This window comes from Triturus cristatus, chromosome 4_2 (assembly GCF_964204655.1).
Source record: "Triturus cristatus chromosome 4_2, aTriCri1.1, whole genome shotgun sequence".
Lineage (NCBI taxonomy): Eukaryota > Metazoa > Chordata > Amphibia > Caudata > Salamandridae > Triturus > Triturus cristatus.
Genome location: NC_140586.1, coordinates 204,550,528 through 204,573,634, shown reverse-complemented (window position 1 = coordinate 204,573,634; position 23,107 = coordinate 204,550,528). Strand labels below are relative to the sequence as shown.

Below are 23,107 nucleotides of genomic sequence, written 5' to 3'. Positions count from 1 at the left end.
AAACTCGGCTGCGGCTCCCTCCTATATGTAACATAAAATGAAAATAAAGCAGCTTTATTAATTGTTTTATTATCATTTTATTTTACATGTTTTCATGCTGGTTCCAGAAGTGGGGTGATGCTATTCCGCCATAATGGAGGAGAAGACCCTGGTAACCTCGGTACCAAATTTTGGCAGGCACAATGCCTTTCTGTGGGAGCGAACAGTTAAGGTGGTTTTGGTCAGGGCCCCCTTCACGAGGGTATTTACCGTTTGGGATCTTCTGGCTTTTAGAGCGTTGACGGAATCTGTGGACCTTTCTGCCTGGAAGGTGGAATGCTGCGAGACTTTGGGGGACATGTTCCTAAACAAAGAATGTATTGCTTTTGAGGTGGCACAGGTAAGCTTCCGTAGCGGATCAATTCTTGCAGAGTGCCAGTATTGCAGCCATAGTCCGGGATATTTGGCCCACGTTTACAGTGCACTGGTTACTTCACTCACTTACATTTTGAGGCCTTTTGGAGCTAGGCAGGGGCCGCACGTTGGTCTCCCTCTTATACATAGCCATGATAAGAGATCCCAGGTGGGTATCGTTCCCTGCACAGAAGGCCGAGAAGGTGACCTGTAGGTGCAGCTCAGGGATGCCCAGTGGGGGAGAGTGTGCGCCTTGTGGAGGACTGTGTCAAAAAATGCACGATTTAAACGTATACACTTCCACTTTCTGCACCAAACATATGTCACGCCCATCCTATTACATAAAATGAACCCTAGTAAGTCGACCTCCTGCCCCTGGTGCCGGGCATTCATGGCCTCATTTTTACAACTGGCCTGAGATTGCCCTGAAGTGAATGAATATTGGTTGAGAGTGTTGGCCCAGGTGAGGACTGTGGTATGGATATCTGTGGACATGGACCCTGCTGTATGTCTGTTGGGTGACATCTGTAGGCAGCGAGATCAGGAAATGGCCTTTAAATTCCTGCACCTGATTTTATTACTGGCCAAGAGCCGGATGGCATTCACATGGATGGGTCAGCGATGTCAGTGTGTGGAGCGGTGGGTGACAGATGTGGCAGAGTGGACCGTAGCTCAGTTATACGCCTGAAGCGATGCAGGCATGATGACAAGGTGGCGGAAGACCTGGGGTGTGGTCGGAACTCCTGGGCAGATCTATGGACCCGAAGGCTACTGGAAAACCCTCTCCACGGATGATCAGGGGTCACTTGTCACAGATGAGGACTGACTTGACCAGCTATCATGATCCCTGTGAAGGTTTTGGGGGGGATACTTGGTTACTGTTCAGGATGGTTTTGCAGTGTGCGTGTTGGACTTGTCATTATTGTGATGAAGTAATGCTTCTACTGCATGAACCTATCTTACCTGTGACATTGTTGACAGTGGCATTTGCTTATATAACAGTTGGTTCTTGTTTGCACCATATAAAATAGTAAAATATGTCTTTAAAAAAATTGATTCACAATGGGTTAACAAAAATCAATTTTCACAACTGTACAGGACTGTGAAGGATCCCACAACTCATTCAAGGACAAAGTCACCTGATGCCCTGGAAACCCATTGGTGAACAAAAATACCCAGGATCCAGAGGTAAGGCTGCATCTAAATCTTATAATCTCAAGCCTGAAGCAGGGCTATCCTTCACCGTATGCAAATCTTACAAACTCTTCCCTCGGACAACAGAGCTATCCCACTGGTCACACAGATCTCACAGGCTCAAGCATGAAACCCGAGGGCTATCTCCCAGCTTGCCCACTTTTTAAAGGTTCAGAGTACAATATTATCACTCTGCTTAGAAAGATCTTCCTGGCACAGGCTTGAGCCAGCAGTGCTCTGCTTCAGCGAACATCGATCATATGGGCTGAGCCTGGAGAGGGATCACCCAGGTGGCACGCGTCTTGCAGGCCTCAGAGAGCAGAGCCAGCCCCATGATGACACAGAGTTCATAGACTTAAGACCAATGCTTTGTTACACCCATCAGATATAGGGTTCAGACAGCAGTGCTAGGCTTCGGTTTACACATAGCTCCTAAACGGAGACATCAAACAGCAGGGCTGTCACTCATGCTAGGCACATGTAAACTAAATGCAGCGTCAGACAGCAGAGCTGTCCCAACGCTTTATGAGTGTCCTACTAGCAACAGATAGCAATGCTGTCCCTTAAACTGCACATGTATTACAGACTCAAGCAGAAGAGATATCCCTTCAGTAACAAATAGTTTACACACATCAAACAGCCGGGCATTCCCTCTAACTGTACACACTCCAGCCTCAGACAATAAATGTATCTCTACAGTCACACATATCCTGCAGACTGGTGTCAGACAGCAGAGCTATCTCTCGGTGACGGCTCCTGCGTTAAGGTGGAGCGTTGCCCCACTGCTCAAAAGGAAAAATACAATGATAATAATGTATTGTTATTATCATTGTATTTTTCCTATTGCAGTCAGTGGCAGGGCGGGGAAGCGCAGCGCCGGGGAGAAGTGGTTTGGCCCTCTGGGCCGGCCAAACAGTCATGTGCACTTTGCATAGTTCCCACCACGATGCATTACACAGCCTGGTGAGGAACATGCAAAGTGCACCTGACTGTACCCATCTCAGCGCCAAACCACAGCGCTCAGGCCAACTACAACGCTGTATTGCAGCATTGTGATTGGCTCAGAAGAGCCTGTGTGCCCGGGTGCTTCCTGCTGCCGGCCGGGATTGGAGACTGGAAGATGAAGAGGACAGAGGAGAGGCAGCCGTCCGTCTGTTTCAGGTAAGTCCTTATTATTTTTTCCACCTCCTGTCTCACCACAGTGTCCGGTAGCAGCCGCTACTGCTATCGCTGATAAAATGAAGGAGAACACTGGGTTCAGACAGCAGCGCTATCCTTCCTGTTATCCAGTATTAGGGTATCTTTCATAGATTCACATGCCTGAATCATTCCCCGTCGCCGAGGCGGGAGTCCCACGGTAAATACAAAAGTAGTGCCAAGAGTAAATAATAGTAGTATGCTAAAAGAAAAAGCCTAAGGCCTAAGTCTTAGTAGCCTATCTACATCATTATAGAAAAAAGAACCAAAGATTGGTCCCAGCCAATCAGCTGCCAGCACCCTCCAGAACCTTCCCAGTAGAGGCAGTTCTCCTCAGATTTTCACCGCACGTCGTGTGTGAAGGGAGTCTCTTCAGCTATTACTACTCTTTGGATCATCCAAGATCATACTTCATTTCTCTGACCCTATTAAGGCAGTAATATGGCAGAGTGGCAGGAAACAAGGTAATAGACTACGAAATATGTCTAACCTTTCCTCAATAACTCTCACGTTCTGAAAGATGAGGCTATTATTGGGACTAAAGAGACTTTCATCTGTCACTTCTGATGAGAACAACGAGGATTCCTTCACCTCATAGGAAAGGTCAAAGGGAGAAGTCGCGCCAGGAGCCTCCAGAGGGCGCGCAAAAAAGCCATAAAGACCTACCTTGAGTCTTGATAGGCACTTCTCACAGAGAGAGGCAAGTGGGAGAAACTTCCTCAGAGGCTGATCTTACAACTCCCTTTTCATCCCTACATCAGGGAAATCTGTTTAACCTGACATTAAGGAGTCTATTACAAAACTCCATGTCTAGTATTACTGCCTCACCAATATTGACCTCATCTACGACGGCTTCATCTACGAGGGTCGTCTACGACGGCCTCATCTGCGACGGTCGTCTACGACGGCCTCATCTACGACGGTCGTCTACGACGGCCTCATCTACGACGGTCGTCTACGACGGTCGTCGACAACGGCCTCATCTACGACGGCCGTCGACGGCCCCTTCTACGACGGTCGTCGACGACGGCCTCATCTACAACGGTCGTCGAAGACGGCCTCATCTGCGACGGTCGTCGACGACGGCCTCATCTGAGACGGTCGTCGACGACGGCCTCATCTGAGACGGTCGTCGACGACAGCCTCATCTGCAACGGTCGTCGACGACGGCCTCATCTGCGACCGCCTTCTACGACTGCCTCATCTACGGCGGTCGCCGACGACGGCCTCATCTACGACGGCCGTCGACGACGGCCTCATCTATGATGGCCTCACCCACGAATGGCCTCATCTACGATGGCCTCCTCTACAATGAGATTGCCCAGGACACCCTCATCTCGAAGAAAAACTCATCATACGATTGCCTCATCTAGGACTGCCTCATTTACGTATGGCCTCACCTATGATTACCTCATCTATGATGGTATTGTCTATGACCATCGTCTACGACAGCCTCATCATGTATGGATGGCCTCATCTACGAATGGCCTCATCTACGAATGGCCTCATCTACGAATGGCCTCATCCACAAATGGCCATCATCGGACTGCCTCATCTATGATTGCCTCATCTACGGATGGCCTCATCTACGGATGGCCTCACCTATGATTGCCTCATCTATGATGGCATTGTCTATGACGGTCGTCTACGACAGCCTCATCTATGATGGTTGTTCAGGACGGTCATCTATGACGACGGCTTCGTCTGCAATAACCTCGCCTACATACCCATGTCTACGACAGCAAAGTCTACGATGAGATCGTCTACGGTGGCCTCATTTATGACTGCATCCTGTACATAATTTAATACAGCGGGCAAGAACTAGACTTCTACTGCCAGTTAGTCGAACAGACAGAATGTTTCCTTTATGATTTCAAAGAAGAGTCCAGGAAGATCTCGAGTGTGGTACCTATACTAGACTACATCTATTCCAGCAGTGTTTCCGCGCATAGAAAAGAAATATTGTGCACCTGCTAAAAGCCCATACTGTTTAATGGGTCACCCTCGGCCAGCTTCAATAATTTTACAGGCCGCCCAACAGTGATCTAAAATCCCGCAACGCCTATCACTACACAAGGAAGGACGTCGTCTGGACCTTATAGGCAAAAAATTCTCTACCATGGCAGTGGCCTCTATTAGAGCTGCCAATTCTCTAGCCATAATCGGCTGTTATGACCGTCAAATGTGGTCAGACATGGCGAGTCTTATTGACCTCATTCCTGAGGACCGAAGGCAGAAAGCAAGAAAGATTCTGTTGGAAGGAGAACGTGCCGCATCGGAAACTATAGATGCGCCTTGGACATAGTGAACACCAACTTCCATCAGCTAGCAGGGGCTGCAGTGTTTGGACACCAGGGATGGCTTAAAGCCACTACTTTCAAACCTGAGGGGCAATCAAAGATTCTAGACATGGCCTATGATGAAGAGGTTTTTGGTTTGGTGAACATATTGATGAAACCCTCTTAGCTATAAAAATTAACACGGATACTGCAGGATCATTAGGCACCCTTTAATACGGGTGCAGATCTTTCGGAGGAGCGAGAGGACGTGGTTTTTTCGTCAAGAGGAGGATACCAAAACCAACAGAATAGGCAGTATCAATCCCAGTACAGCCTTAAAGCCAGACATCATACCGTCAATACTCTACGGCTAGTTTCTCCCGTCAGGGTGGTCAAAAGAGATCGCAGTATCAAGGCCGAGACGCTAAGAGGAAGCAGTGATCTCCATAGGGCACCAACCATTTTACCCTTCTTACCCGTGGGCCAGAAGATATCAGCTTTGTTCACAAGTGGCAGGAAATTACATCAGACCAATGGGTTCTAGACCTAGTAACCAATGGCCACACCCTGGAATTCATCAAACAGCCACCTATTACTCTGCCCAGGGGTCCCCCTCGTCGTCATGAGATTTTGAGTTGTTTAAACAAAGGAGATTTTATGGCTTCTCTGGATATGGAAAATGCGTATTTCCACATACCTATCCACCCCAAACATCACAAATATCTTCGCTTTCAAGTGCCTTGCACCCATTATCAGTTCAAAGGGCTCCTGTTTGGGCTGAAATTGGCACCAAGAACCTTCACGAAGTGCTTGGCACCAGTGGCAGCAGCATTGCGATCTCGAGGAATACAAGTGTTCCCTTATCTAGACGATTGGCTGCTCAAAGGTCCTTCAGAACATGAAACCAAGATTGCCACAGCAGAATGTATCCATCTCTTCTCTTCTCTGAGGCTGTTTCTCAACGACAGCAAATCAGTTACGTCCTCTCCAAAGCATGTTTTTTCTCAGAGCAAGGTTACACACGGTCCAATGCAACGCATTCTTGTCACTTGGTCGCCAACTGCATCTTCAAAAATTGGCAAGGTTAATTTGAAAAAAAAAAGAAAAGAAGAAGGCCAGTTTCAGTCCGAATGTTCGCTTCGCTCCTGAGGATGTGCTCTTCAACGATACATCTCATACCCTTGGTACGGCTCAAAATGCGACCTCTTCAGGAGGAACCGCAACTTCAATGGCAACAAGCCATGGATTTGTTTGACGATACCATCACGGTCACGCCGCACATGATAAATTCTCTACATTGGTGGTCGCAGACAGAGAATCTAACCCAGGGTCTCACGTTCCTACAGACCATTCCAGATTTCGTTGTAATGACCGATACCTCCATGGAAGGATGGGGAGGTCATCTGCAGGATTTGATCTCAAAGATAAAAACAACAGCAGATCAACAGGATGAGCTTCGCGCCGTTTTTCTGTTTTCTCCAAGCATTCCTCCCGAGGATTAAGGGTTCGTCGGTGCTAGTCCGGACTGGCAATACCATCAGCATGTATTATATCAACAAACAAGGAGGATAAAAATCAGCTATGCTCTCGCAAGAAGCTTAGGAATTGTGGGAATAGGTCACTTTCCACAAGATGCCCTGAGAGCCAAATACGTCAGGGGTCTCCTCAATACCCTGACGGACACACTGAGCACGTCTCAGTCGGACTGTTAGGAGTGGAAGCTGGAAAAGGAACAGGTGAACACAGTGTTCCAAGCTTGGGGTAAACCAGCCCTGGACCTATTCACAACAAGAGAGAACAAAGAATGTCAATATTATGCCAGCAGGTTCCCTCAACAGGGATCAGAGATTGGTGTGCACGCTTTTCCCCAATACCATTGATTCCGAAGGTGCTCCGCAAGATGAAGCTGGAAGGTTGCCGTCTAATTCTGATTGCACCCCGTTGGCCAAGACAATATTGCTTCCAGGAACTTCTACTATTGTCTCAAGGCAAACCCATTTGCCTACTGCTGTCGCCTATGATGTTGTCAAGGGTCGGAGGCCAAGTGGTTCATCCAGACCCACAGTCACTGCACTTGCATGCATGGCTCCTGATTTCTTAGAGTTCAAGGACCTCAACATTTCACAAGACTGTCATGAAATATTGGCCAAATCTCGTGCCCAAAGCACAATCAAAACTTATCGCTTTAAATGGAACCGATTTTGCTGTTGGTGTGAGGCAAATAATATTCACTCAATTCAAGCTACTGCAGAACAAGTTCTCCATTATCTGCTTTCTCTAGCCAAGTCTGGGCTTACTTTTTCACCGGTCAAAGTACATCTTGCTGCACTTTCTAGATTCAGGAAATGCTCAAAATTCCCTTTTCTCTGCTCGCCTTTACTTATCAAACAATTTATGAAAGGAATCTTCCGAGCCTTCTCTCCAGTGCGAGCACCCCTCCACAGTGGGAACTCAACACTGTGCTAGTGCAGTTAATGAGGCATCCATTTGAGCCTATCCATAAAGCTGATCTCAAATTCCTCACTTGGAAGGTTTCCCATTTACTGGCTCTTACCTCGGCAAGAAGGGTTAGTGAAATCCAAGCTTTCACTATAAATGAACCCCCTTTTACATTTTGCTCGGGACTATGTAACCCTTCAAACAAATCCCAGGTTCTTTCCTAAGGTACCATAAGATTTCACTTGAACAAACCGGTAAGATTAAAAACATTCTTTCCGGATCCATCCACTCCAGCTGAAAGAACATTACACTCGCTGGATGTTACACACTGTTTTAAACTCTACCTACAGAAAACTAAGGATATCAGACGATCCAACCGGCTGTTTGTGGCGAATGGTCAAGCAACTCTTGGAAATGCTGTAACAAAGCGGAACAATAGCCAGATGGCTGGCATCTGCTATTCATTTCTGCCATGACAAGGCTAACAGACCTTTGCAGAGGAAAGTCAAAGCTCATTCAACAAGAACAGTATCGACGTCGACAGTTTTGTTTGCTGGAGTAACTCCGGAAAATATGTCGTGCTGCGACATGTAAAAATGTCCACACGTCGATGAAGCATTACTGTCTTCAATTTTCGCATCAAGATGATGCAGCGGTTGGACAGGCTGTTCTATGCTATCTCTTTCATTAAGACCAGACTCAGATACTTTGCCCTTTTATGTATTATTCCATTCTTTAATATGTACAGATTTATATATCTGCAAGATTTTAAATATTTGTATATATATATATATATATAATAGCTAATACTTGGATATAGCTTTGCTTCCTTTAAGACTACTCTTTTAAAAAAAAAATTTAAAAAAAGAAAGAAAGAAAGATGTGTTTTTTCAAGCACTGAGGATGCTATTTGGGAGTTTATGAACCAGTGTCTCCCACCATCCGCAAACGACAGTATATGGTTATACTGCTTACTACTCTGATTCAGGCATGTGAATCTATGAAAGATACCCCAATACTGGATAAGAAAACCAGTTACTTACCTGTAACTACAGTTATCCAGTATTGGTATCTTTCATAGATTCACATGCAACCACCCTCCTCCCCGGCTAGTCAGTTCTCTATATCTGGTATACTTACTTCTCACTTGTGCTAGGAAAATCTGAGGAGAACTGCCTCTGCTGGGAAGGTTCTGGAGGGTGCTGGCAGCTGATTGGCTGGGACCAATCTTTGGTTCTTTTTTCTATAATGATGTAGATAGGCTACTAAGACTTAGGCCTTAGGCTTTTTCTTTTAGCCTACTACTATTATTTACTCTTGGCACTACTATTGTATTTACCGTGGGACTCCCGCCTCGGCGACGGGGAATGATTCAGGCATGTGAATCTATGAAAGATACCAATACTGGATTACTGTAGTTACAGGTAAGTAACTTGTTTTCTTACAACTCTCTTCCTTGGCCTCTGGGGTACAGGAAGTGTGAAGCTGTTGATAGCACCTTGAGGACTGATCTGCAGTCGGAGCAGAAAGAGCATGCTCTGAACTGGCAACTTTGCAGTAGCCACCCCCAGCAGAATGTGGAATCATATCCATCCCTGTAAATGTGAGTGAGGTCCAAGCAGCAGACCCTCACTCTCTGAGGCAGACTGAACTGTGGCTGGCTATCAGAGATTTGCGACAATGGGTGTTTTTCAGAAGCCCCCTATGTTTGCAGACAACCCTCAGTGGGGTCGCCATATGGGAATGTTAGGAGCTGATAGCTCAACAAACCCATGTGGGCAGTAACTTCCAGCCAGCATCTCTGCGTGTCCCAAGCTACAAAGTCTAAAGGTAGGAAAAAACCTCATCGCCTGAAAAAACATCCAGTTTTAAACTTCAGAGACTAATAGACCTCGCATCAATAGCCATGGGTGCTCCAAATTTAAACCCCCCCTGTAGAACTGGGCAAAATTCAGAACCTTGTGCTCTAAAAGTTTGCAAAAAAAATGTTTCTCCAATATTGCATATCTTTTAGCAAAATCATTTGCAGTAGGAAAATTCTACTGCAAAACGTCAGGGGCAGATTTTCAGTAATTATAAAAAGTGAAAAAAACATGCAGATTGTTCACCTATTTTGTTAGAAAAATACACTCAAAATGTTGATTTACGGTATTTGTAAAATGTGAGCATTCTGAGGGATGCTCAATTATTTTGCCGAGAGCAAATATTTGCAAAATGTTAATATTTTGGCAGTATTTTCTTCCAAGGAAAAGAAATGAAAAATATCACATTTTATGAAAAAATATATTTTTCCACACAATTGTATAAAAGCCAAACAACTGACAAGAACGCACACTCAACCAGTCTTCCACAACATATGGGCCAAGACTCTAAAAAAATCTTCATTTGCATCCCAGACCTGCTCCTTTGGGGTAGCAATAAAAGAAAAGTCTCAAAGCTCACCTCATCTCAATCTTCCTATAATGTGAGTCTGAAACCTCGCCACAGCCCTCGTTAATGCTGTTTCTTCTTTAATTAATTGCATTTATTGTCCTAAATTCTCAATGCAAACATACCTGCAGGTCTATGTTTATGTGTTGGATCCTGCTACTGTGTACAGCACTCAACTGCTCCCTCTAGGGTTGTGTTAGCACTTTCTAAATACCTCCAATCAAATAAAATAAAATGAACAAAATAAATAATCAGAAGTGAAGTGCTGTAATATTGCACCTTCCGATGTAGGATCATGGAGCTAACTTACGCCCGTCTTTTCTCCAAACTTTCTACTATCCTTGAATTGGATGAGGTCAATACATGCACCTGACTGTTCCCCATTGTGCTTGTTGGTGGAACCCGGGCTCACCTGTTCAGCATGTTGGATTGGTAGATCCGTTTCTCCTGAGTGTTAAAGCAGCTGATCCGGGGCGCTGGGATGAACTTGTGCTCAGACCGCATAGTCGATGCTGCTGTGGTGATGATGGCAATCCCATCTCGCACCCTGGCGGGAAGGTCATAGTCCCACTCGTCATAGGATACTGAAATGAGCCCAGTGGGAAACTCCGCTGGCACAGTGTCCGTGTCCCCCGCCACCAGGCTGGGTACGATCCACGTGTACCCGTAGCCAGTAAGCCCCACTGAGTGGGCTACCTCAAAGATGTACGTGGCCTCCTCCTTAGTGCAGTAGAGCAGGATCACAGGACTCTGCAGCTTCTTGAGCTGGTTTTGGATTTTGGAGTCCCCGTCATCCAGGGACATGTCAAGTACAATGACCTCCTCCAGCTCCCAGCCCACAAAACTGTTCTCGATGGTGCTTCGTATCTTGTTCACAAAGTCCTGGTAACCAGGGAAGTAGGTGGTGACAATGGAGAAGATGTACCAGTCATACTCCTCCATGATGTTTAACATGACGGAGGCTTGCTGCTCGATGGACGGACCAAACTGGAAGAACATTGAGGATTCCTCCTAAAAACCAAAAGAAGAAAGGGTTACTGGACCAATAGAGGTAATTCGAAGAACTAGTGTAAAAACATATTTATGCAAGAGCCGTTTGAATGTAAAGACAATGTTCATTAAGGTTTTGAAGAGCTAAAATTTGAATGCAACTCTAGGATTTTTGTTTTCCTAAGCAACTTTCGAGAAGCTTGTTGCAAAGAACACTAGACAAGAACAGTAGTTTGATCCTAAAGGCTATTTCCATGGATACAGTTGCAAAATAAAGAAGTCTCATTCGCATAACCTGAATCACATTTTATAATCTGGGTGGACACCTGGCTGGGCTCAGCAGAAGTGACTCAAAAACCTTGAACAAGAAATTCAAACGTGCAATATGCTGAAAAATTGATGGGTATGTTCACTCCCTTTTTGAGTTATATAAATGTGCACTGTTTAGGCTAGTACCCTGATTAATTCGCTTTCCCATGTTGAACATGACCCTCCCTCAAGGCTCACCTAAAACTTTTTGCTTTCATTCCCTTCCTTTGCGGAGCACGTTTTTGTTAGTTTTTTGGACTCTGTGCACTTTACCACTGCTAACCAGTGCTACAGTGTTTGTGCTCTCTCCTTCAAACATGGTAAAATTGCCTTACACCTGATTGGTCCATTAATTTACTTATAAGTCCCTAACATTTGGTACTACATGTACCGAGGGCTTATAAATTAAGTGCTATTAGTGTGCTGCAGCACTCATTGTGCCAACCATGAAAGTAGCTTTTTAAAAAACATGTTTGTAGTGCCATTTTAAACTGCCATTTTCAACCTGGAAATACAAACCTTTTGCCAGGATGAAAATCCTACTTTTTGATACTTCTAAGGCATCCCTAAGGTAGGTCCTAAAGGATAATCGGGCAGGTGCATTGTACTTAAAAAGTAGGACATGTGTGTGTTTACTTTTTACATGTCCTGGAAGTGAAAAACTCAAAGTAATTTTTCATTGCTGTAAGGCCTATCGTTCCCATTGACTAACCTTATTACATTTAATAAGTGCTAACTTTGGACTGGGAGCAGATACACATATAGAGATATCCTGATTAGACTCAAATGAATTGCAATTGAAAATCCTTTTCAATCGTAAAGTCATATTTTTTGTGACAATATTCTGAAAATATCACTTTTAAAAAGTTTGCTTTTTCTTGTCATAACCATTTGTGCACTCTGCCATATCCTGGGTCACATGACTGTGAATGGCTCTGCTGTTGGGTGTTTGTGTATCCCTTTCAGACAGTGACACAAAGGAGAGTAAGTGGGGACAGGATGGTCCATCCTGCCAGGGTGGCTGGGGGAGGAGCTGTACCCTGATCCCACTTAAATTTCAAAGTGCGTTGCCTCCAGCACACCCAAAGGAACTTGACAGTAGCATTTTGTCACTCCAGGCAGTTTGCAGTCATGACAGGGAAGAGGAAGAACTTTCCAGAACCAGATATGGAGGTATTATAGCGAATCACTCACACAAAGGCTGGCACCAGACATACATATTGGACCTCCAGCGCCACTCAGCAGAACCCTCCTGGACATGTGGAAGTTATAGATGAAGGACTGCCCTGCTGCCAGAGAAGGAAGAGTGGTCCTGCTTGCCATCATCCCAGACTACCCAGCGTGACTCCAAATGGTTAGTTGGCTGACCTGTGTGAGCTACAGGGACACAACAAGCTTCAGAGGCCTCCCTTCAACTGCTTAGCTGACCTGCTGCATTTTGACCTGCTTGGACCTGTGAATAAACCTGGCTGAGCCTGCTGATGTCTTTTGCTTGAGTGAGTCCCTTATTCCCGAGAGGTGCCTCCCCAGGTCTTGGACCCTTGGCTAGCATCAGAGAGAACTCCTTCTTGCCTAATTGAAGGTTCCATCAAATTCAGCGCAAAGCGACGTAAAGTCTCGCAAAGCCTCACCACACAGCTGAGAGCTTCATCGGAACCAATGCCGAGCGACGCAAAACCCTGTAAAGCCTCGCCGCACAGCAGAAATCTTCATTGGAACGGATGCCGAGCGACACAAAGCCCCAAAAAGCCTCACTGTACAGCTGAAAGCTTCATCGGAACTGACGTCCAGCGGTACAAAGCCCCGCAAAGCCTTGCCACACAGCTGAAAGCCTCATCGGAACTGACACCGAATAATGCAAAGCTCCACAAAGGAAGACCGCTCAGACCTCACACCAAGGACATATGGCACAACTCCCAGTAGGCCAAACTTGGTCATGTGCCCGGCCTGTGCTCCATTGCGGTTGGCCTCAACTTATTGCATTGTCCTGGTCCAGTGTGACCAGATACTCACAGTTGTCGCTTTCCGCTTCTTGATGCTATTTTTATTCTAACCTTTAAAATTCAATATCTCCGGTTCAATTGAATGGATTTTTCTCATTTTGTTCTCATTTTATTTATAATTTAGTTTCTTTTTCTAAATTGGGTTGGGATTTTTTTTAATGTTGGGTTTTCATTTTATTACTGTTTGTGTGCTGCATGAATCTTTTACACATTACCCCTAAATTAAGCTAGACTACTAGAGTGTTAAGCACAGGCTAACTTAGTGACTTTGTGGATTACCTTGACAAGGATTGTGGTGATTGCCTAAGTGGGGCTTCCACCCTCTCAACCCATAACCCAAGTTCTTACAGCCCAGAAGACAAAATTGATTCCCATAAACCCCAAAGGTTTTCCAAATATCAAATGATAAGCTTGTGTTGGGTTGCTGAGCCTAGTTGTCATTAAGGGCTCTCACAAACTATAAACTCCATCCAATAAGCATTGATCTAGTTTACATAGTAGGTCAATATTCAAAGTCTAAGTAGAGAAGTAAAGAGGGAGGGACTTTACTAGAATACAATATTTCTAATAGCAGTGCACAACTTAAACTAACCCCGCATCAGCCACAATGATTAGCATCGACTTGACTAGAAACAGTGATAACGTTGAGGGACTTATTAGCAATCTGTGCTTTAACCACCCTTCTACCTGGCCACTTATTACAAAGAGTACAATTCTAGAAACAGATTTTTCTTGCAGGCAGCATTATGGATGGAGGAAGCTAATTTCGCGCCGTTCTAAGATGGATGTTTGTGCACCAAAATAAAAAAGTCAGATCTCAATTGTGTTATGTTGCAGTGATCTTATGTACTGCTATGCCCAATTTTTAATAGTGTTTTGGCGGTGTCGGTGTGTAAAAGGTTTTGGTATAAGATGTGGAGAACTTTTATGGATTGTGCTGTATTGTCTGAGTCTGTGAGTGTTTGTACCTATTAGTCAATGCATATTTTTTGCTCTTATTTTCTTTGACCTGCTCCCTGGACTCACTGGTTTGCTTGCATTCTACCTTCTGTTGTTGGGGACAGTGCTGTTGATTGCAAATTTAACCTATAGGTTCCGATTTACAGAAGCATTTAGGTGTAAAGTAAACCAAACTACAGGAGCACTCTTTATATACTCTTCCATGCCCTTGTGAATTGGTTCTGAAATATTCAACTGTGTATTAGTAATACAACTTAAAAGAGGGTACAGTCATTTCTAGTTGTGTTACCTGTATAGAAATATTCCCATTTTAGATGTTTTGAAGCAAATTCATTAAGGCGCGTAAGAACAGTGGTCGAAGTGGGTGGGATCTGAGGGGCATGAGATGCCCATACTTTCCTAATTTAAGAAAAAACATTCCACAAGTGTTTGCGAAAAGAGAACAGATCCTAGATTTTAACTCTGAAAGTTGAAATGCTTCAACTGAACTGTGCTGTGAAACCGAGGAAGGGGAAGACAGCTAAACAAGCCTTACTGCCAGGGTGAGTGCCTGAGAGAAATATAAACCTGCACAAATGGTTAGTCTACAAATGTGAAGGGTGCCGTGAAGCCGGTATTAGATTTAATTGACAGAATAACTTGAAACTTCCTGATGAGACAGGTTTAACCTTTTTGAGTGGTATTGCAAGGGAGTTACCAGCTGAGCTGTGAAGTGTATGCTTTTAATGGACAGTTATAAAAAAGTTGCACTATGTACAGTTTGGGCAGTACTAAAATCTGTCTTTTGGAAGCACTTTATCTTAAAACTTTTTGCACATTCTCTAACAGTCTACTTTATACTGTGTGTAATGCAAGTTTAAAATAATGCCTTACATATTCACAGTGCTTTCTGTCACAGATTGGTACCTCATAGCACTAAACATTCATAAGTCACTATCCTCCACTACATCAACTAGGATTTAAATCTGAGGCCCTCATGTTACAGATAGAGACCTCTGAGATGCATTAACCAATAGAGGTTTCATAATGTACGATTCGTGCATTTCCCACTGACTAACTTAACTTGCATTTATTTTTCTTTTAATCAGTGGCTTATTTTATTTGTAGTTAACTGAAGGTGAAGGACAGAAAAAAGTTAGAGTATTTTTGTTTAAGCCACGCCTTTGATCCCCACCCCCAATTTCACTTACCCCACCCCATTGCATACAGCATCACAGTTCCTATACTTTTTAATGCACTTTGACCGCTGCATAAGACTACGTAAAACAGTACTGCAAGAGTACAAATTTATGTGCTTCAAAATGCCTTTGTGAATAGGCCACACTACTTAACCTTCTCCGCCATTCTCCCCACACCTTAATTTTGGCTTGAGCATTGGCCTTATTTTCAATTCATAAGAAGCAGTTTCACCAGTAGGCGCTACAGAAGGAGGGTTGGGGGCCAGCTGGCCGGAGGGAAGTCTGCCCCCCCTGGCAGATTGGGAGAGTGGTTCAGTCCAACGACTGCCATTTTGTATTGGGCTATGCATATAGCCCAAACACATACCAAGGTATATTAAGGGGATCAGGTTGGACTACCAGCCACTATAAGTTCATGTGACCTGGCGGTTGGTAGTGTGAGATTAGAGTATCAGATTTACTTACTGTCTTAATGCCTTGAGGTGGTAGCTCAAGATGTGTCCTTAATAGCATAGGTGATTTACTTCATAATGATGTCCACTGATGCACGAGTGGGTGAGGCAATGCGGCTGCTGAGGGAGGCCGGGAGGCTGGATCACGTGTTGGGTGGGCAGGCAGATGCCACCTTGGCCCGCCCTACTCGCTGTGCATCCGCAGGTGTGGCCGCGGCTGGTGTTGCATGCTTCCCGCCGAGGAAATGGTGGGCGGTGGAGGCCGCATTAGATGAGGTGAGTGTGAGGGGCTGCTCCAGTGACTAGAGGAATAGCCCTTCAGGGTGCCTGGCATAAGAGGGCAGGACCTTTTGGTGTCGGCCGGGCAGCTGACCGGTCGTGGCACGTGTAGCAGGGGCCACGCTGACTGTCAGACGCCCTGCGGTAGGCACCTTTATGGGGCCACCAATAAAAGAGAAGAGAGGCTACGAGCTGCATCAGAAGAGCCATCGGTTTTGATGGCATGCAGGATGGGAGGGGCCTCCATAATGGCATCTGTGGAGCCCCCCCGTGGCTCTTCAGCGGGACAGAGGGAGGAGCTGGGAGGAGGCCGGGAAGGGGAAGGCCCTTTTACCAGCTCAGCGTATGATGAGCAGCCAAGGGGCAGTGAGAGGGGCAGCAAAACCAGACAGGAACAGAACCTGGCAGTGTCGGCCCACTGCCTTGAGAAGTACAGGCCAGACTGGGGGGGTTAGACAATTTTGAGCATTGAGAGGAGGCCTCAAGTGGGGGGTGGGAGAGGGTGGCCCAGGTGGATGCATATATAGGCAGGGGAGGTTATCTGCAATAGAGGTCTGCGGTATAGGGAGGGGGAGGTTTTTGCTGAGGAGGTGGGTGGGGAGCAGCAGGGGTTGGGCAGGGCCCACCATAAATGTGGCTATCCTCGAATGGAGTGGGGATGCCTTAGAGGAGGACGGTTTGGTAGATAATGATTTTGGGGTCATCGGGGTCAGTCCCTATTGGAGTGTGGGGATGAGTGGTGGGAGCAGGGGGATTGTGAGTCATACGTAAGGCTATCAGGTGTGGCGCTGGAATTTTTGGGCACTGAAGCAGTGTCAGGGAGGGCGCGGGGTGCCAGCACACCAGTCTTGTCATCATTTTTTCAGGTGCAGGGGCGATACAAAGTTCCAAACTGGGTAGAGCTGGGTGCAGCTCATCAGTACTGAGCGGAAGAGAGGGTTGGGTCCAGCGTGGTTCGCCTGACACCGGTGGGGGATCCCTTTGCAGCCGAAGTACGAAGGTCCAGGACAACCTAGTTGGCTTCAGCAGGAGGTAGGTCTTGAAAGGCCTTGGCACCCACGAAGCAGCAAGCAGGCGAGTAGCGTCGGCGGAGCGGCAGGGAAGGCGCGTCACAGGACGAGAGGAGGGCGGGCCGCAGCTGGGGCATTATGGAAGAACTAGGGGGTCCCAATTTTGGATCATGATGAGGATGGCATGGTATGAGAAGACCGAGGTTAGAGGGAGGACAGGGTCTACTAATGAGTTGTCCAGTATGTTCCAGGTGCACAAGGAACAGCCCCGTAAGAGTGCGAAGAAGGAGAAAACTCTGGCGAGGTGGACTGCAGCTGCACGGGCACTGCCCTAGGCTCCATGTAAGGAAAAGGGCAATACAACTAAGATGGTATCCACAGGGGTGGTCTGAAGGGGGGAGGATGTGCAAACAGAAATGCTTACAAAATGTGGGAGTGGATACAGATGAGAAGAATAGCACTCACACTCAGCGCGGTGCCACAAGCAAAACTGAGGGTTCGGGGGTAGTTACCGGGGAATTAGATGAGGCAGGAGAGAGGAAGGAGGGGGCCGAAAGCAAGGAGTTTATGATACAAAAATTGCCCTATCTGGATGACTAAACCTTTGGGAACTCATTTAATGTTGGCCACGAAAGAGTGTATTTGGAAAGGGGAATATGTTGAGATGTTAAAACTCCTCCATAGAGAGGTGCGATCAAAAGAGGGTTCTAAAGAGGAGTATGAGTTGGCAAAGTGGCCAAGGGTTCCTCTCACAATAGAAAATTGGATCATGGGATTTCTAATTTATGCCAGTTTATACTGTGAGAAATACCCAGAGCGCTGCATAGTCATGTTCAACTACATGGATATGGTATGGAAAGCCCAACTCGTGGGGGGATATGAGTGGGTGCAAAATGACGAGGAATGTCTGGCATGCTGGCTTGGGATCCAGAGGCAAAATGGGGTGAACTAGACTATGATCTATGGCAGCTGACCATGGGGGCCGCAAACCTGGTGAAGACTATTTTTACAGCAAGTGGTCTACCTATAGTGTATTGCCCCTCTCAGGGATGTTCCACCGGGAGAGGGGTGGGAGGGGCACCAAAGACGCAACCAGAGTCAGGGGGCACTTGCTCGGATTTTAATTAAGGAATGTGCACGCAAGAATACCGAAATTTCTGCCATGAGTGTTCCAAATGAGCAGGGTGACACCCCCTTGTCAACTGTTCTCGACGGGGGTGCGTCCCATAGCCAGGGCACGGGACAGTGGCAGCCATATGGGAGTAGCCAAGGATGGCATCAGCAGCAATTCTCAGGTCCCCAAGGGACCAGGGGGGGCTAGTGACTTGGTGCGAAAGGCTCATACTCCGGTAAATCTAGAGAGGTTGGAGTACTGGTTAGTGTTCTACGAGTGAGCAGAAGAGGCTCTGTTGTTGCGGGAAGGGCGTTGTTGGGGTTTTCGTTTGGGATACGGGGTCCTTGGATTCAGCAGTGGGTGGACAATTTGCGCTCAGCAAAAGAGCATAGGGAGGCGGTGTGGGAAAAATTGGTGAAAGAGGTCTGAGCGGGGAGGTTGGCAGGACCCTTTCATGATTGGTCAATGGTAGATCTGATCATGTCCCCAATTGGAGTGGTTCCCAAACAAGAGGAGAGCTAATTTAGTTTGATACAATATTTGTCGTGGCCTGAAGGTAGATCAGTGAATTATTTCTTTGTGGAGGAAGTAGTGTCTGTGTCCTACTCCTCGGTGGAAGTGGCCATGTCACTGGTAGCAACGGCGGGCCTGGAGCATTAATAGCAAAATGCAATGTGAAGTAAGCTTTTCGGATGCTTCCAGTACACCTGGATGACTTCCAGCTATGGTATTTGCAATTTGAAGGAAAATGGTACATGGACAAAGCATTACCAATGGGTTGCTCCATTTCATGCGCTCTGTTTGTGTGCTTCAGCAGTGGGTTTTTTACATGGCAGATGGGCCATCAGTTGGTAACCCACTATTTGGATGATTTCTTTATTGTGGGGGCACCTGGTTCAGCAGACTGCCAGGTTCTACTGGCAAAATTCAAAGAGCTCAGGGGTGAACTAGGGGTGCCAACAGCACCAGGGAAAACAGTGGGCCCACAAACAGTGCTATAGTTTTCAGGCATTGAGATTGATTCCATGCGGATTGAAGCCATGTTACCACAGGACAAAAAGGAGAAAATACTGACACTGTTAATATGCATGCTGGAAAGGGAAAAAATTAAAGTGAGAGAGATTCAAGTCTTGTTGGGACACCTCAATGTTGCGTGCAGGGTAGTACGGGCGGGTAGGACATTTTGGAGGAGGTTGGGGTGGGCATTGTCAGGGTGTTCTCTGCCTTATCACCATGTAGGGGTCAAAGAGGACGTGAGAATGTGGTATTTTTTCCTGCAGGAATTGTATTCCTTTGGCGAGGCTGGGGGACGTAGATTGGGACATACAAATCTTCTCAGATGCAGTTTTGATCTATATTGGCAGGGTAGATGGTGTGCTGAGCCATGGCCGGCCATGTGGTGAAACGGAGCCAGGAGACTAGCGTTCTTGGAACTGTTTTCTTTGGTGGTAGCAGTGACCCGATGGGGCGCGGAGTTAGCACACAGTATTATTTCGGATGGACAATGTCAGTGGCAATGGTGGTGATTAGACAGTCCACTAGGGACACTCGAGCCCTGAAGCAGTTATGGGTTTTTGTGTTGGGATGCTTGCATCATGACATATTTTTCAGGGCGCAATGCATGCCGGGGGTGGACAATGACATTGTGGATGCCTTGTCTCATTTATAGTGGGGGAGATTCTGTGGGTTAGCCAAGGACGCAGACAGAGTCCCAACACCCATGCCAGAGAACTTGTGGTCCGTAGGCAACGCAGGATGGTACAACTGGTGGTAGGGTTGACGAACAGTGCATACATTCAGGCTTTGCTGGAATTTCTGGAGTTGGGTGCGCAGCGCCGGGAAGTGAGCAGTGCGAGGGTCGAGGATGTGATCCAGTATATCTTGGACTTAATTGACAGGGAGTTTGGTGGGGTTGGCCTTAATGGGCAAATTGTTATGGGGATACCCTCCATTGATGGGTTAACTGAGCTGCAGGATACTGAAAGGTTGGGTGCCGAAATAGGGCCAGAAGGGGCAGGTCAGGAAGCCCTTGTCTTGAAATCTACTGGTTAAAGTGCAGCAGCAGTTGCCTGAGGTGTGCAAAGAGATGGGAGAGAATTGCCTTTTCCACTCTGATGGTGTGGATGTTTTTTGGGGCTTTCAGACTATCTGAACTTTTGGAGGGCATGGGAGGACTCCTTTGGGTGGACGTGGTCAGGGCATCGGGGAGATGGGAGAAAGGGCTTAGTCACTCTAAAAGCAATTGGAGAGCACAGGGGAAGTGGTTTATCTTGAAATCAATGGGTTCATCTGGTCCATGTCCGATGGTATGGGGAGGATGCTGGGCGGCTTGTTGTAAGGCAGACAGAAGTTTGTTCTTTCGGCACCTCCTAAAAGTGATAGCATACCAGTTAATAGCGATGCTTTGTAAGGCCCGGCTTGGAGTACAGGCATCCAAGTACAGAACAAGTTCTTTTAGCATTGGGACAGCATCAGAAGCTGGAAATAGGGTTTGGGCACGTGAGGATATTATGCAGCTGGGCTGCTCGTCGTCGGAATGCTATAGGCGCTATGTGAAGGAGCTGGGGGAAGAGGGAAGCGCAGCGGATGCTGCTTGGTGAATTGCTTACTGCTTGTTTGTTTCCATTCTAGGTGCGGTAGCTGGCCAAGCTGCCGTGCAGTTGGATATCTGGGTAATGGGCCACTCCTTCATTAAGTGGGCAGCTAGTCAAGCGGCCTAGAGGGGTCTAATTTGGGTTTCAATGATTTCGTTTTCAGGTTACTTGGAGGGGAAAGGGGGGAATGCTTTTTAGGGACGACCCATACACATTAAACGGCGTGATGTTTGGGTTAAGGTGCCCGGATGTGTTGCTTCTTCATCTTGGGAAGCATAACTTGATCAGGGCGAAAGAGGTGGTGTTGTTGAGGACTATGAAAGGGATTTGTTGGAGAAATAAGAGCAGTGGACAGGGATTTTTGTACTATGGACTGAGTTTGTGCCGAAGCGACCTTGGAGAGAGGCATGCAAGCCGGTGTTAATAGACAGGGCGCAGAGGAAAATCAATAGGGAGATGGCGGGCTTTTGAAGGGAGATCATTTTGGGTTCAATTTGTCATTCAGACATTAAATTTGAGACAACAGAGTTTTTTTAGGGGAGATGGGGTACACCTGTCTCGGATGGGAATGGATTTGCATTTTCTGGCGATCAGAGAAGTTTTGGCCAAGATTTTGAATGTTAGGTGGTTAGACCACACAGCAAAGGTACAGGAATGGGGGGCAGAAAAGGGGATAGTTTCACAACCCCCCTTGTCTGGGTGGCGGAGGCTTGAAAAGTATGACAGGAGTTGGTTGGTGTTGCCAGCTGGGGAACCATGTACAAGGAGAGGGTAGGCAGGTAGTTCAAGGTTTAGTTTAGGTCAGTTGGTTACTTACAGGTTCATAATATACTCACAGGATATAGGGGGAATAGAAAGTTGGAAAATTTGAAATGCAATACAGTTAAATGAGTTAGCTGCAGGGTGGGTATGTTGGAGGGAGTAGGGGTGTGGCTGGGCTAGGGTATGGTCTCCGTTGTTGAAACAGGTGCTTTGGTGCAGGGTGTGTGTATGTTGTCACTTGGAACAAGTGCTCCAGGGGCATAAAATGTTTGACAGGAGTTGGCAGAAGTTGGTTGGTGTTGCCAGCTGGGGAACCATGTTGCAAGGGGAGGGTAGACAGGTAGTTCAAGGTTCAGTTTAGGACATTTGGTTACTTACAGGTTCATACATATACTCATAGGATGTACGGGAAATAGAAATTAGGAAATGTTGAAATGCAATACAGTTAAATGAGTTAGCTGCAGGGTAGGTATGTTGTGGGAGGGACCGGGGTGGGGGTGGGCCAGGGGCTAGTTCACTGGATGAATAGCAAGATTTTCCTTTTGTTAGGCGGTTTGCAAGGCAAAATTGTGATGAGCACCTGTTTCAATAAAGCAGCCTTTTTCACACACAAAAATGGTCAGTTTCTGTACTGCATCCCTTCCTCCCAAACATCCATTCTTTTCACTGCAAACGACATAGTTCGGAGGAAAATATGTAGGCACGCAGTTTGACCAGAACCTTGACTTTCTGCCCCAAACCAATCAAGCTGTCAAAAATGCCAGTTTTCAAACGTTGCTGGGTAAAATCTGCTCTCCCTTGCCGCAGCTTCCGCGGCTCAGGTGCCAATCACTGCCGAACGTCTCTGAGGATCCCTCAAAGGACAACTCTGACCACGCACGCTGATGGCCTAGAGTATATACAGCGCTGTTGCAAGTTTAAAAAACGGTGTAAGTAGTATTTCCATCTGCATTTGCACTAGTACCAATTAGGAGTTAGGAGCTACTTGTACTAGGTTTTGTTTTGTGATCACTTCTACAATTGAATAGAAGTTGGTTGTTGAACAAATGTGTCAATAATGCACGCAAATTGGGCTCAAATTCGGTTTGCAGGTATAATTCCCCATTTTTTTTGCAGCTCTGTGAATCTGGTGCTGAAGCAGGGCACCTGTAATTTGCAGAGGGAGTATATGATCCTGATTCTAGTGGAAGCAGGGCTTTAAGGGTACCGGTGCCTATGGATCACAGACATGGTAGTAATTTCAAAGGGACATCGAGACAGGTCCCAATTGGTCCCTTATAACATTTGTCCTTAACTTTTATGGCAAAGACATTGACGATTTCTGAATGATTAATGTAAAACATATTAATGTAATTCATGTCAATGATTTAGTTCTTGTTTATATTTCACGTTCTTAATTTTGCACTCTATAAGTGTGCTAGCTATTTCCAGGATGTTGTCGTTTTGTATTTTTTTCGTGTAACCTATTAGTCTTGTATAGTGCATACTTTGAACTGAGTAGCCTCATGGTGTTTATAATGGGCC

General features: G+C 46.3%; 1 protein-coding gene across 2 annotated transcripts in view; it reads right to left on the bottom strand.

Annotated features, from left to right (window-relative positions):
- Window positions 1-23,107, bottom strand: part of GRIN2B (glutamate ionotropic receptor NMDA type subunit 2B) — a 572,709-nt gene that overhangs the window by 356,039 nt on the left and 193,563 nt on the right. For both annotated transcript variants that reach the window (XM_085601197.1, XM_085601196.1), the window contains one exon: window positions 10,345-10,943. In XM_085601197.1, coding sequence (XP_085457323.1) covers window positions 10,345-10,943 — 599 coding nt within the window. The remainder of the gene's footprint in view (window positions 1-10,344; window positions 10,944-23,107) is intronic.